Source organism: Hirundo rustica, chromosome 2, assembly GCF_015227805.2.
Source record: "Hirundo rustica isolate bHirRus1 chromosome 2, bHirRus1.pri.v3, whole genome shotgun sequence".
NCBI classification, from domain to species: domain Eukaryota; kingdom Metazoa; phylum Chordata; class Aves; order Passeriformes; family Hirundinidae; genus Hirundo; species Hirundo rustica.
The window spans coordinates 85,114,248-85,128,557 of record NC_053451.1 but is presented as its reverse complement, the minus strand read 5'-3'; the positions used below and the strand labels follow the sequence as shown (position 1 = coordinate 85,128,557).

General features: G+C 44.5%; 1 protein-coding gene across 2 annotated transcripts; it reads left to right on the top strand.

Annotated features, from left to right (window-relative positions):
- The first annotated feature begins 291 nt into the window (after nucleotides 1–291).
- On the top strand, nucleotides 292–11,830 carry LOC120748513 (regucalcin). 2 transcript variants are annotated; one of them, XM_040054915.2, is made up of 7 exons: nucleotides 292–367; nucleotides 626–835; nucleotides 3,680–3,862; nucleotides 5,149–5,364; nucleotides 6,855–6,986; nucleotides 10,649–10,803; nucleotides 11,535–11,830. In XM_040054915.2, the coding sequence occupies exons 2-7, from the start codon at nucleotides 676–678 to the stop codon at nucleotides 11,583–11,585; spliced, it is 897 nt and encodes a 298-aa protein (XP_039910849.1). In that variant the 5' UTR covers nucleotides 292–367; nucleotides 626–675; the 3' UTR covers nucleotides 11,586–11,830. The 2 variants fall into 2 exon arrangements, with proteins under 2 accessions (XP_039910849.1, XP_039910848.1); XM_040054914.2 differs by having other exon boundaries at nucleotides 363–456.
- The last annotated feature ends 2,480 nt before the right edge of the window (nucleotides 11,831–14,310 follow it).

Sequence of the window (14,310 nt, the reverse complement as noted above, 5' to 3'; positions counted from 1 at the left end):
TCCCTGGTGCTGGAAGTCAGGGCCAAGTCTCTGTGGCCACCTACACCAGAGCAAGAAGGCAGGGAGAAACCAGGCCTTTCGGGAATCCGCCTCTCCAGGGGCTGAGAAACCTGGCCACCGCGGTGGGAAAGCCCTTCTCCCTCTTTCTGCTTCCTGCAGCTCTCGGAAGCGTGGCGTGCCGAGCCGCTGCTGCTTGGACAGCCGGCACCGCTCGCTGCCGGCGCTGTCCTTGCCGGGAGGGAGAGGAGGATCCCTCGGGCCGGGCGGGGGGCCCGCCCCTGGCGGGGTACCCAAGGCGCGGCCGCTTCCCCGCTCCCGGCCCGCTATAAGAGCGGCGGCGGGAGCGCTCCTGCGCGGCTGGCGGCAGGTGCGGCCGGGGCCTGCGTGGGGCGCGCTTCGTCCTTAGCGTCGTGAATATTTATTGCTGCTCCTCTTCTCCCCCGTGTTCTTAGGCGGGTACGCGGGTACACACACGCGCCGGCGTTCGCCTCAGCAGCCGGGCATGCGGGGGCGGGCCCGCCGCCGGAGCGGCCTTTGCCTCCCTGCGCCCGCCCGCGCCCCCCGATTTAATTTTTTTCTCTCCCTTTCATTATTCTCCCTCTATTTTCTCTTTTTTTCCCCGCAGGCCGTGGCGGGGCCGGGGTGTAACACGCGGTGACGAGTCCCTCGCAGCCCATGTCGTCCGTCAGGATCGAGTGCGTGGCCGAGGGCTGCAGGATCGGGGAGTCGCCCGTGTGGGACGAGAAGGAGGGCGCGCTGCTGTACGTGGACATCACGGGTAGGAAGGTGTGCCGCTGGAGCCCCGTCACCAGGCAGGCGCAGGCCATTGCCGTGGGTAAGGAGCCGCTGGAAAACCCTCCTCTGAGTGCGGGGGCTGCGTGTTGGAACTCGGGCTGTCCCTCGGCGGCTGCACGGTGCTCACATCTGGAGACCTTTCCCTGCAGCCTGGGCTTCCTCTGTCGCCAGCACGCTGGGAGACACTAGATACGGACCGGACCTAGTCCTGGGGACTTTTCCTTACGACTTTTTGCTGCTGGGTTATGCCTGATCTATTTCTTTTCCCTATAAGTTGCCCACAGCTCACTCTCTTTTGTTCCCACTTTGTCCCAGAGCTAAAGTACTTCTGACGGTGTAGTTCTGATGTGAATGATCAATGCTCGTAACATTTTCTGCATTGAAAGAAAATTTCCAATAACGATTTAAGAAGTCGATGCTTTTTTAAGGGAGTGGTGTCACCAGCTAGTGTCTTAATTGTTCAAGTATTTTTTCCGGAAAGAAAGAGATGTGCTAACTTGCACTAAAAAGGGATTTCAGATTTACTGCTGGATGAGATAGAGTAAATATTTGTGTCGGGAGACAGCTGTTTAAGTGGTTTCAGTACAGTTTATTATTTTCTCATGTTCAATAGCAGTTGGTGAAAGTCAGTTTTGTCTACCTATAAGCTATTTGCCTTATTCACTAGGAACTGATCTAGGCTTATCTGCCTTTCAAATTACTGTAGTTGCCAATTTCAAGATGAGAGAAGGCCTGATAATAATTTCGGAAGTGTTGTTTCCCAAACTTACTTCCTTGTAGCTTACCTGAGGGAGTGTGCTTCTCCCTGCCTTTCCCCTTAAATTGATCTACTTTCAAAGGTGTAGTCTTTTACTTGTGGCCTCTCTGGAGGTGTAGAAAGGAGAGCAGCTGAAGTAGCTCCTTCTTTTTTTTTTTTTTTTAATTGCTTCCTCTCTTTAGTAATAAAATAGTTATGATTTATAGCTGTGCCTTTGGGAATGCCATGATTAAAAGAAAAAGGAAAAAAAAACAAAACAAAACAAAAAACCCCACAAAAAACGGAAACAACCAAAGAATGCCATGTAATTATAGTAGCGGGTTTCCAAAATTGAAACTAAGAGAAATTATTCATTATTGAAGCTTTTAATAAGAGAATTACGATAACCTCATGCTTAGAAACCACTTTAAATGCCCTGACTCCACAGGGGAAACACTATAGCTGCATAACTGGGCCTGGAGGGGACACCTTATGGTCAATTTTCTCTTGGACATTAGATGATGCTGCAAATCTATCAATTCCTGCAGGTGCTGCTTTAACAAAGCCCTCTGGGGTCACAGTGGGCTGAGCTGGGTGCGTGGGCTGGGCCACTCCTTGCGCTGGGTTTGTGCGGTGAACAGTAGGGTGGCTGTGTCCTCATGCACCCCTTTCCTCTGGGGTGATCTGTCAGGAAGGTATGGAGCTGTTCTTGTGGCTGTAGGGGCACCTGGATGTCCAACACCTCCAGTGAACCGCTGTGCTTGGGGGCTGCCCCCAACGGGGTCGGAGGATCGCCCTGAGTGCTGCCCAGGAGGAAGGACTTTGCTAAGCCATGGCCCCAGGCGTTTTCCTGGGAGAACAGTAGTAGACTTGCAGTCCCATGCTCTGCTAGGAAAGCCCCTGCTGCTGATACAGGCAGAAGCCCTCTTTTATTAGTGTGGTTACTGTGAAGAGCAGGAAAAATACTACATGTGGTAGGTGCCGTATGCAAAAATACTACATGTGGCACGGCTGAGGGGACTCTTCTGTCCTCTGTGCTGGCAGGGGAAGGAGGAAGGACATCCCAGTGTAAATGAGCCCAGACCACCAGCAGCCTTGGCTGCTAGAGCTGAGCTTGCAGTCAGGTGTTCATCTCCAGTGCTGGGGGGAAATAGCATTCAGATTTCTGTCATGGTGGTACTGCTGCCAGGGCTCCAGAGGGAAGGGGCATCCTGAGCCATGAGCAGACAGCTGGAAAGGAGCAGTTCCTCTTGTCACCCAGTGGTGGCTGGTGGTAGTTATAAGTGTTTGTGAAAATATTACCTGGTTATACCCCTGCAAAGCTACAAATACAAGAAATATTTCAGTTTTAAATTAGAAAATTAGTGATTAGTCCCATTTATAGAAAATAATATGCTAGACTTGGCTGCCCTGCCTAAAGGTTTTATTCCTTGGATTGCATCTGATTGTAGGCTTTTACAGAAATGTTGTGTCTGAACTCCCTAGGTTTTTTTGCTAATTCCTTTATAATAACCTGCACTAGAGGTTTTATGCATAATAGCTCAAGTGAGTGTAAACTAATAGTGGAGCATTTACTAGTTTTGTGTTTTGTTTTAGCTCTTGGGAAGCTCTGCCACTCCTTGGTGTGTTTTTGGTGCTGCTGGAGGTTTGTTTGAGTGGCCCAGCAGTGTGGTGCAGGGGTGTGTCTCTCCTGCCCAGTGTGACCTGTCCCAGTGCAGAGATACTCTACCTCCATCACTCCAGGGCTCATTTACACAGGAGCTGTGCTAAATAAACATGGTTGCTCTAGAGCTCTTGTGGTAATTGATTTTTCCCTTGGAGAGAGGGGAACCCACACAGTAAACTATTGTAAAAAGCATATGTTCCTGTCCCCCTTTTTATACTTCTTTTTTTTTTTAAAATAAAACACCTAGCACAACTAGGTGCTGGTAATGATTATAGCTCCTGGTAGCAGTGGTAATACTCAAGGTCACGTGGCATAATCTGTTCCTATGCATTTAAACAACAATTTTGTTGGTAGAAAAGTAGGTTTTTTCTCTTGCCTGTGGTTTCTCTGAGTTCAGTTGGCATGCCTAAAGCGGGCATTTCTAAAGAAAAGAAATGTCTCTTCATAGCACATCTTACTTTTAAATTTCACCCCGTTTCCAGATGCTCCTGTGAGCTCCGTGGCTCTCCGGAAGTCCGGGGATTATGTCATCACCCTAGGAACCAGGTTTGCTGCTTTGAAATGGAAAGAGGAGCTGGTAACCACCATTACTCAAGTGGACAAGGATAAAGCAAATACCCGATTCAATGATGGGAAGGTGGATCCTGCAGGGAGGTATTTTGCAGGTATGCTGCAGTCTCTTTCTTCCCTCTGGTGCTTGCTGGGTTTTGGTGATAAGGTACAACTTTAGTTGTAGATGCAGCAAGTTTTTCTTCATAGTTAAATGGTGGGGAAATTTTTTGTTGTCTTCCAACAGAGTTTAAACCCATTTACACATCTATTTATATCACCTGGGCACTATCTTATCTGGAGTATTTTGTTAAAAAGAGGCTGAGACTACTCAGAGCCTGCCTTGTTTAAGATACTGGCTTTGCCCCTTCCCTGTCAGCTGCTTGTTTTGAATACTGGAAGGGTGCCAATAGAAAATATTTTTCCAGTGAGAAATTCATTATATTGTGTTGTTTATTCCCTGTAACGCAGAGTATTATTTCTAAAAACTAAGGGACTATTCATCCTGAAGATGAGAAGGCTCAGGGGATCCCGCCTGTATGTATAAGTACGTGACTGGGAGGGAGTAAAAGAGAGGAGGCCAGGCTCTGCTCACTGATACCCACTGAAAGACCAGAAGGAGTGGGCACAAACTAAAACTCTAACAATTCTGTATGAATGTAAGAAAACTCTTTTACTGAGGGTGATCAAACAGTGGGAACAGTTGTCCAGAGAGAGTATGGAGTCTTCCTTCATGGAGATCTTCAACACCCAACACTGGTAGGAGGGACCTGTGGTGTCTGACCCTGCTCTGAGCAGGAGGTGATCCTGGATGATGTCCAGAGGTGCCCTCCAGCCTCAGCTGTGATCCTGTCCTCCTGTTTTTTAAAACACCATTCTGTGCTTCTGCTGTGTCGTTTAGTCCTGAGGCCTACCTTAACCTGCATTTACCCAGCCTCTCAAGAGCTGGTCTCAGCTGCCAACTTCAGCCTATGAAGATGAGATTTGATTTAAAAGAGGCTTTAGTGTAAGACTTATTCTGAGGGAGGAGGTATTTTTTTTCCACTCTCTCAGCTCTACAAGACATTAAGACATACTGTAAGTTAAATGCTGGCCACACCTGTCTTAATATATGAATGACTGAATAAAACATTCTGCAGGAATCATGCTGCACACCATTTCTGCCACAGAAACGTTCAACAGAAGAACAAAGGCTGTGTTTTGCCACCTTCTGCTAAAAGCAAGCACTTTGGAAGCCCACCTTTTTCTTTTGCCTTTAACTCGGTTTCTTCCTCAAATTTCAGGAGCCCCCTGCCCCTTCCACATTGGCAGTGTGATCACCGTCACGGCGAGAGGCTGTCCCCAAACCTGGAGGAGAGTCCATTTACTCAGAACCTGCTTTCTCCCCTTTGGCTCTGCACAGGTACAATGGCAGAGGAGATTCGTCCCGCTGTGCTGGAGAGACACCAGGGCTCTCTGTACACGCTCTTCCCTGACCTCTCAGTGGTGAAGCACTTTGACCAGGTGGACATTTCTAATGGGCTGGACTGGTCACTGGATCACAGAACCTTCTTTTACATTGACAGCTTGTCCTACTCGGTGGATGCCTTTGATTATGACCTCCAAACTGGAAAAATTGGTATGAATGGTTGTATTCTAAAATAATTGTTTGTGCCTAAAGATTGTGATGTTTGTTTCTGCTCTGGTTATTACACAGAGGTGATCAGAGCTTTGGGAACACTTATCCAGAAACCTCTTTCGAGCAAAACAACAGAAGCCATATTGGCATGTGTCTGCGCCTGCGCAGGGTCCTGGCTCAAACCAGTCAGCGTTGTTTGGTAATACTATGAAGTATTTAAATTGTGTGGCAGTTTGAGTAGTATTCTGTACTACTGTTGATAAACACAAGGCATATCTGATCTTCCAGTAAAAAGGACAAAGTGTATCTCATTTGTCTGTTCCTCTGGCTGCCTGTTTTCTTCTGCTACTGGCAGCCCAGGCAAAGTGACAGCAAGCTTGTAGTCGTGGGCAAAACCTCTGCCAGCTTCTCTAGATATTTTTTCACCCTGTTTTGTTTTTTTAAATACAAGCTACTAAATGAAGATTCTGCAGAAAGAACAAGGCAGCAACGGTAGCAGTAACTCAGAGTTTCCTTCATTAATTTAGAACAAAACAATGCCTTAAGGGCTTCTACAAGCTTGGGCAAAAGAAAAATTCCAGTGACTTGGACTAGTAATTTGCTTTTGAGTGCATGTGCTGCAGTATTTTGCTTTGGAAGAATTCAGTCAATCTGATGTTTAGTTTTAAAATTGTGAATTTAAAGTAATTTTGGATGTAGCATCTTGTCCTAATGTCTCTCTGCTGTGGCATACAAGTGATTTTTTCCTTAGAAAATAAGGTACTTCTCTCTCTCACGCGTTCTCACTCGCTCTTTCTGTGGGCAGTCTGACAATCCCCAGGAGCAAAAAGGAAATTCATTAAAAGTATTGCTGCATATGAGAAACATTAAAGTTGTCAGAGCATAAAATAAACAGTGTTGGAAAGTTTGGTTTAATTTTCTTTAATAACAGTGGATAAAAGTTCAGATAGGGCTGTTTGTTTTTGGGTCGATAGTATGCCTTTGAAATTGATGCTTTTCCTAACTCTGTGTTTATGTAAGCTCTCAGTTTTATAGATCTGAAAGTAAGTTTTGTGTTGGAACAGTGATTATTGTCACATTCCAGCAAACTGTTTGAAAACTCTCCAGCTGGAGCAACCCATACTGGAAATGATGCAAAGTGCTTTTAGAACAAGTAATTAATTATATGAACATATCTGACATTAATTTATTCAGTTTCTCATTTAATATTGTAAGTAGGGAACACGAGTGGTGCGCTAGAAATGAATGCCAGAAAGAAGGATTGTACTTCCAGTGGATAGAAACTGATCCACAGGCTTTCATGCTGAGAAACAACTGTCTCAGGAGACAAACAGGGTAGCAGACACAATCTATTTCTTTCATGGGAAAAAAAAGTCAGGGCCTCAGCGCAGCTTTTGAAAATAATAGTACAAATAACTCTCCTGGGCTGTGACTGATAAAAATTTTAACAACTGTCTCACTCAGTTCTGTGGGGTTTTTTTGCCCTGCAGGCAACCGTAGGAGTATATACAAACTGGAAAAAGAGGAGAGCATTCCTGATGGGATGTGCATTGACACAGAAGGCAAACTCTGGGTGGCTTGTTATGATGGTGGGAGAGTGATTCGCCTTGACCCTGAGACAGGTAAGTCCTTGCAAAAGATGAACTGGAATTTTGTGTTAAACAAAACAAAGCAAAACCAAACCAAACAAAAAGAAAAACAAAGAGTGAGAGGTGTGGGGTTTTTTCACCTTACAGAAATGATGTATCTGCTCTTTTTTAAAAAACGTGCTTTTGGTGCTTTTTTTTTTCCCTATTATTTCAAACAATTTTATGTCCCTGCTCTCAAAAATCACCTTTGTAAATAAGTCTCCTTTGTTCCCAGCATCTGTTGTGTTGGAGAAGATAGTCACTAAAGAGACCATCATTCTACTTGTGAATTGTTTGAGTTAGCATCCTCTTGCGTCCTCCAAAATTAAGACCAGTGTTTATCTTGCTGATAAATGGGAGAGATGACTTAAACCATTTTTGAGTCTTGTTTCTTCAGTTTAGTGTATTATTTTGGGCAGCCTGCTGGATTTCATTACAAGTCTCACAGGACACTGATGCCAGCAACATCTTTTTTACTGTTGGAAGTTATTTGCACAATCAATTTTGCAATGAAATAATTTAAAAAGGTTTAATGAATTCCACAGCATTTTATCATTCCACAGTAATGTCTTGGATGTGCCCGTTGTCTGAGTCTGTTGTTCATTGCTGCTGTCATTTGGACTCTAGTGATGTGCCAGGGATGATTTATTCTGGGTAGAAAACACTTGTAAAGCACTCAAGGGAAACTGAACCACACTGACTGCATGGGGCTGTTGGGTGAGAATGGGAGCATGATTTTGTCACATCCCAGACAGCACAAGTTTGCATCATTCAGCAGAAGAGCAACTGCCCTGGGATACATTTGGAGCCTAAGGGGTTTTGTGGGACTGTGGATTCAGGGACACCAGTGCCCTGTCTGCAGCGCGCAGCAGACCCTGGCACATGTGCACCTGCCTTACTTCTGACTCTGCTGGAAACGTTTACTTGAGGCTCAGGCTGTGCTTTCCTCCTCATTTTTTGTTCTGTACCCATCCAAAGTTTTGACAACCTGTGGGACTTCTCCAGTTCTGCAGAGTCTGCACCCCAGCCCTAGGAGAAGGAAGCTCCAGTTGGTAGATGCCAGCAGTGCTGGGACTTGTTTCTGGACCCACATCCTCTCACTCTGGTGGCAGAGCACTCCTTGGTGACATCCAGCAGCCCTCTAAATATCCTCCTGGGGTAGTGGATTCCATAATTTCTCCTCTCTGGTTCACTGTTTCTACCTTTTTCCTGCCTGGCCTTTTTTTTTTTTTTTCTTTCCTCTCTGACCCTTTTCTTTTTTCCCCTTCCTTTTTTCACTTATTTTCCTTTTCCTTCTCCGTTCTGGAGGTGTTTTAATAGGGGAAAGCTAGAAGGAATAGTAAGCAGATGCATAGGGATAGTTAGAATATTGATGGGAGAGTACTTACCCCTAATGCATTCCCAATCTTTAACTACGCTCATAGACGGATGAGGTACTGATGTGTTGGTTGTGGATTTCTCAGTGTATTTCTCTTCCACAAACCTGTTCTGTCTCCCCCTCATCCAAGTCATAGGACCTGGAGGGAACGGTGTTCTGAAGTTTCACATGATAAGTGTCCATGTTAAAAAGAGCCACCTTTTTTGGTGAATATCTCATGCTTACCTGCCCTTTCAGGCTATCATTTAAAAATAATATCTAAGATCTGTAATTTGCTGAATTCTGAATGAATTGTAATTATTTAGGGAGATAACCCAGTCAGGTTTGAAGAGAATTCTATGAAAGCCTCTTTTAATGCACAATAGTCGTTAAGTGTGGCTTGAATGGCTGTCAGCCAGTTGAAGATACATCCACTGATAAAGAGCTTATCTAAAGCACATGGGGGATTTTCAGGTTACAGTGATAACAAAACCTGGACTTTGTTTTTAGGGCAATGGGATGAGGAAACTTGTTTGTTTGGCATCTTTCCTAGAGTGAAGGTTTTGAGGTTCAGGGTGAAGCAGCTTTTTGGGTCTAGGCTTCTTTAGCAGAGATGGCTGCTGCCTTTAGATTGAAGATATACTACAGGGAGGGGCTGATTGCTGATGCCACAGGGTTTGCAAAGGACTCAAGGGATGTCTAACTTACATGTTACCAAGACTTATCATAGCTTCTGGTCACTTAGTGACCTGCTAGATTTATTCTTAAAATTGTAATCCTAGAACCATTAAGGCTGGAAAAGACCTCCAAGATCATAGAGTCAAACCATCAGCCGGCCAAGTCCACCCCTAAACCATGTCTTTAAGTATCACATCTACATGGTATTTAAATACTTTCAGGGATGATGATTCCATGACTTCCCTGGACAGCCTGTTCCAATGCTTGACAACCTTTTCAGTGAAGAATTTTTTCCTAATGTCCAATCTAAACTGCAATTAAATGTTATTGAATATTAGTTCTTCCTAATGATTGTTTTTAATATACTTTGACTTTTATAGTGTCACAAAGATTTGCTATATTTGTCTCTTCTGTAGAGACAAAGCACAGACTAATACTTCAGACAGCGTATCCAGGTGCAGATTTTTTTGAAACTTCAGGGAGACACCAGAGCTTTGTAAATGATATCTCCCAGGCTGTTATCCACTTGAGAGCACTCTACAGCTGCAACCAGGGTCTGTCTTCTTCTCTTCAAGGCTCATACCTTTTTTCCTACAGTCCATGTTTTTTCCTTTTGAATGCCCTTCTGACTCGCTCTCTTCCAGACATGGTGTCAGTCCATTTCTAGGGTTCCCAACATCAAAGTTACTTTCCTGCTATTTCAACAAATCACTAAAATTAGTTGCTGTAAGGGGACCAAGCCCTTTACACATGCAGTTGGGAGGACAGAGAAGTTACACATTTTGTAAGGAAATTCATGTGCTTTAGTGTATTTCTAGAAAGAGAATTTCACTTGTAGGTACATAAAATAGGCATAATGGGAATAGGCTGTTATTGCCCAGGATTAGCAGAAATTTTGGTAAAATCTGCTGCAAGATGTCTCGACAACCTTCTGGTTAGGACTGGAGGCAATCCGCTCACTACCATCATTAAGACTGTAGTTATTTGTTGGCATATGAATGCATAGTATTATTTATGGTAACGCTAGTTTTTTTATATACATCAGACATGTCCCATGATCCCTATTTTATTCAAGCTTGATTTGAAAGACAATTGAAATTTCAGGAAAAACTTCTAGGAATTAATCTTCCTTAACCGCAGGCAGTAGAGGTGTAGCAGGAGGTACGCCTCCGTAACACTGCACGAGGTCTGCTCGCTCCAGGCTGCCTTTGTAGTTAAAAGTAGAAGAGTCAGCAGATCCAGGGCGTGATTCATGTGACCTGTTTTAGAGAGGAATTCTATCCCATTTCCATTGACTCCATGGACAGACTAGATGATGAGCTTAGATACATGTTTGTGCTGTGCATGTTAGCATTCAATTAGAGGACAAGCTGGGATTGAAGTGGGATTTGTTGGTGATACCTGAAACTGAAACTTGTCAAATGATACGTCATCAACAACAGGGCTCACAGAAGTATGGTTTCTCCCAGTCATGGTGCTCATCAGTCAGGATGGGACCTCCCCCAGCCCTGGTTCCCACTTTTGCAGAACACCTGGCTCCACAATGGTTATTTGCGATAATTTGTTTAAATTTCTTGTTCCAAGTAGACAAACAGGAACCATCATGCATGTTTTCCTCCAGGAAAAAGACTCCAGACGGTGAAACTTCCCGTAGACAAAACGACTTCCTGCTGTTTTGGAGGAAAGGATTATTCCGAAATGTATGTGACTTCTGCCAGTGATGGGATGGATAAAGAGTGGCTCTCACGGCAGCCGCAGGCTGGTGGGATTTTCAAGGTGAATGATACTTTCTCCTTTCATTTTAGAAGACCATTTTTTCACTTTTCATTTTTTCAGGTAGCAAAACTCCAGTCAGTAGTGGTGGGAAGCTGGAAAAAGATGGTTAGAACATTGGTTATATATGTTAAGCTGTTGTTTGCATTTTTTGTTCCTGTTGCAGAAAGTTAAATGCATTTAGAGATTTGAAGATACTTTAGGGCTTAAACTTTGTACCGATCTGATAGTGCAAATTCTCTATGCAATCATCTCTTTATACTTCTCCCTCTCCCAACACTATTTGCATTTTCTGTTTATGGAAAAGATGGGTAAACACTTACATGTCTTAGTCAGTGTCAGATAAAAGCATCTGCTTTTATTTACTTTCTAGTTAATTATCCCAAAGTTATCTGTTTAAAAAATTGTTCCACTGGGATTTGTTTTAAAGCCCGACTCTTTGTGTGTGCATGCTGAAGGTTACATTGTGAACTGCAGAATTAAGGCTTAGCAGTATCTAAGAGGAGAGGGTTTTGGGGAATGGACTCTGGCCTGTGATTACTGAGCATTAGAGAAAGAGCACACTTTGAAATTCCAGGCTGTGATGAGCTGATGTGTGCAAAATACAGTGGGATGTTGAGTTGTAGGACACAGTCCTTTTCTAAATTAATGCATGTCTGGTTGTGTAAGGAAACCCAGTGTCTGATGATGGTGAATTATCACTCTGATTTTTTTTTTCCTCTGTATTTTAACAGATAACAGGACTGGGGGTGAAAGGAGTTCCACCATATCCATTTGCAGGTTAAATCCATTCCTTCAGAATGGATTGGAGATGGCTGACGTAAGCGAGACAAGTCTGAAGGTCTTACTCTGGTGTTCAGCATCTTTTGCTTGAAAACCATAACACCATTATAATATTTCATCAGGAAAGGATGAAAAACTACTGAAATACATGGAATATTTTAAAATGGATCTTTTTTCTCCCTTAAAACTTACTTTAAATATATGATGGTACTTTTTCTGTTGTGCTAAAAAGATTCTCATCCTAATAAGCTACTGTTGTAACTCTATTTTATGATTAAATAATATTTTGATATCTTTTTATTGAGTATTCTTCTGTCTCATTTGCAACTTACGTTATATTGTTTTACTGATTAAAGTACTTGTACTGTCTCTTTAACATATTTTTGAAGTTCCTCATAAAATGCCCTTTGGTGGTCTTACCACTGTTTTAACTGTAACTTGGTTTGTCCTATAATATTCTCAACAGCTGAAACATTAATACCTCTCACTGTGCATCTGCATCTTCTTCTAACAGGCCTCAGGTGTGGCTGTGCTTAAATTAACTCTGGCTGAAACTGATCACCCGCACCCCCCAGTGCCCGTTGCCATTGTACTCATTTTGTTAAATATAAACCCAAAATGTTTGAGCTGAGAACCATATCCTTTTCTATCCTTTGAAGATCTTGACCTGTTCTGGGGACATCCACAAAGGCAGGAAAACTTTGGGCATTCTTGGCCGTCCTCCAGAACCATTGTCCCCCAGAGTACCGAAAGGCAAGGCAGGCCCACGTGCCCCAAAAGCCACTACTTTTACAAACGTGGAGGGGGAAGATCCACTGCAATTTCTTCACACCACCTATTGTAAATGAAAACTTACTCACTGGATTGCATTTTTGCTTTTGGCTTGAGGCTTGAGGCCTGTATCTGCTGCAACAACTGTGATGTATCTCAGTTGGATTTTAAACTGCAGATTTTTGCTCTTGGAGTGTTGCATGTTCCCATGTTAGTGCACCTCTGTCTGCAGGTGGAATAGCTCTGTGTCCCCATCCTGCTGTGTGAGGGTGACCCACCAAGTGGCTGCCAAGCGAGCCTGTGGCAGTGCGTTTTCTCTCCAGGTAGCTCCAAGAATCAGCACATAATAGTTTGCCATTTCTACAGGCTTGTTGCAGTTAGTTTCTGATGGATCATCTTGTGTCGGCTGTGCCCTCAAGTGTGCAGTGGCTGACTCAGGTGCCCACCAAGGCCTCGGTGTTGCTTTGGTCCTAGGGTTCAAAGATGATTTTGTGCATATTACTGTTTCCCCTCTTTCAGTCATTCAGGGATCTGTCTTGTCAGCTAGAAAAAAAGGAGATTTAAGCAGGCCTGCTTGAGTGTGGATGAGCATGAGGCAGTGAAGGAAGCTGGACCTTGTTCTTCGGAGTGTCCCCATCCTTCATTTGCTTTGTGCTACAAGGCAATCTAAAGGCACAATCTAAAATCTATTCAAGGCACAGTATTGAGAAAGCTTGAGTTGAGGGAGATGGTGAATGTGGCAAGTTTAGGGCTCTGATTTCACTAAAGTCATAAACCTGGTAATACCTGCAGCTCAGGAACCACACTGTTGGGCTGCTGTGTTTGATCACTAGTGGAGGTCCAGAGATGCAGCAGAAAATAAGTGGGCATAAACACAGATAAGCTCCCTCTGCCATTGCTGTTGAGGTCTTGTACTTGTGCTCACCCTCACACCACCACACTGGCAGTAGCATGATTGCCAGCACAACACAAAAAACAAGCCAATCTCTTTTATGTTGTTGCTGCATTAAAAAAGTAAGAGCAATGCTTGTACAGGCATGAAAAATCGGGTGAAAGTTTAGTGTATCAGAGCTGGCCGAGAGGCAGCCATGAGACCCAGGCAGGGGGACACGGCAGCTGGAGCCCCTCTTCCTCCATGCTGTGCATGGGTGGCACTGGGGAAATGTCTAAATAACACATTTCTTTGTGTTTGTGAGTGAGAGCAGAGGCAGGTAAAATAAGCTGCTGCAGACATTTTACAAATGAATGCCACCTCCCCTTTGTGAAAAAGCACCTGCTCGGCTTTGCTGCGCAGGTTTCATGAGCCTTGCATGAGCAGGAATTGCCAACTCTGCCAGGAGAGTTGCATTTTTAATGTTGCCGAAATGCCCTGGGAGCGCGTCTCAGCGCAGCCTCCAGTTCAGAGGCTGTAGCTGCTTCCCGTGCCCCAGCCCTGAGGAGCCCAAACTGGCGCTGCCGGCGTATTTTGACTTGAGTCCCATGACAGAGCGCTGGGTCTGGCAAACTGGAGCTGAGCCGTTGCCGTTTCTCTCAATTAGGAAGGCTTCCTGACTTTTGTTTAATCCCTCGCTTATTAATGGCGCTCACCTCTTTGATCAAAGACCAGCACTGATTTCAATTAGGGTTGAGCAAGAACCCAGTGACAGGAAAGGCTGTATCAGGAGGAGCAGCTGCTGTGCCCTGAAGGGTTTCTTCACCCTCATGACCAAAATCTATAGTCATAGGTGAAGCGTAGTGGTTCCCAACCAAGCTGGAGAAAGCTCCTGTAATCCTTTGCTGGCAAAATAGCTGTGCAATAAAAGCAGGCGGCACTGACTGCCTGGGGAGCTCCAGTTCTTCCCATCTCGAGCAAAAGGGAGGGACCAGGCCCTTCCTACAAAAGGGCGAAACCACGAAAAGATAAGCTTTGGCTTCGCTTTTGGACAGCACTGTCAAGTGGGATATCGCTGGGGTGAG

Coding starts and splice junctions, on each gene's coding strand:
- LOC120748513 (XM_040054915.2), top strand. CDS start 676: ATGTCGTCCGTCAGGATCGAGTGCGTGGCCGAGGGCTGCAGGATCGGG. Junction 3,863..5,148: donor TGCAGGGAGGTATTTTGCAG/GTATGCTGCAGT, acceptor GGCTCTGCACAG/GTACAATGGCAGAGGAGATT. Junction 6,987..10,648: donor TCGCCTTGACCCTGAGACAG/GTAAGTCCTTGC, acceptor GTTTTCCTCCAG/GAAAAAGACTCCAGACGGTG.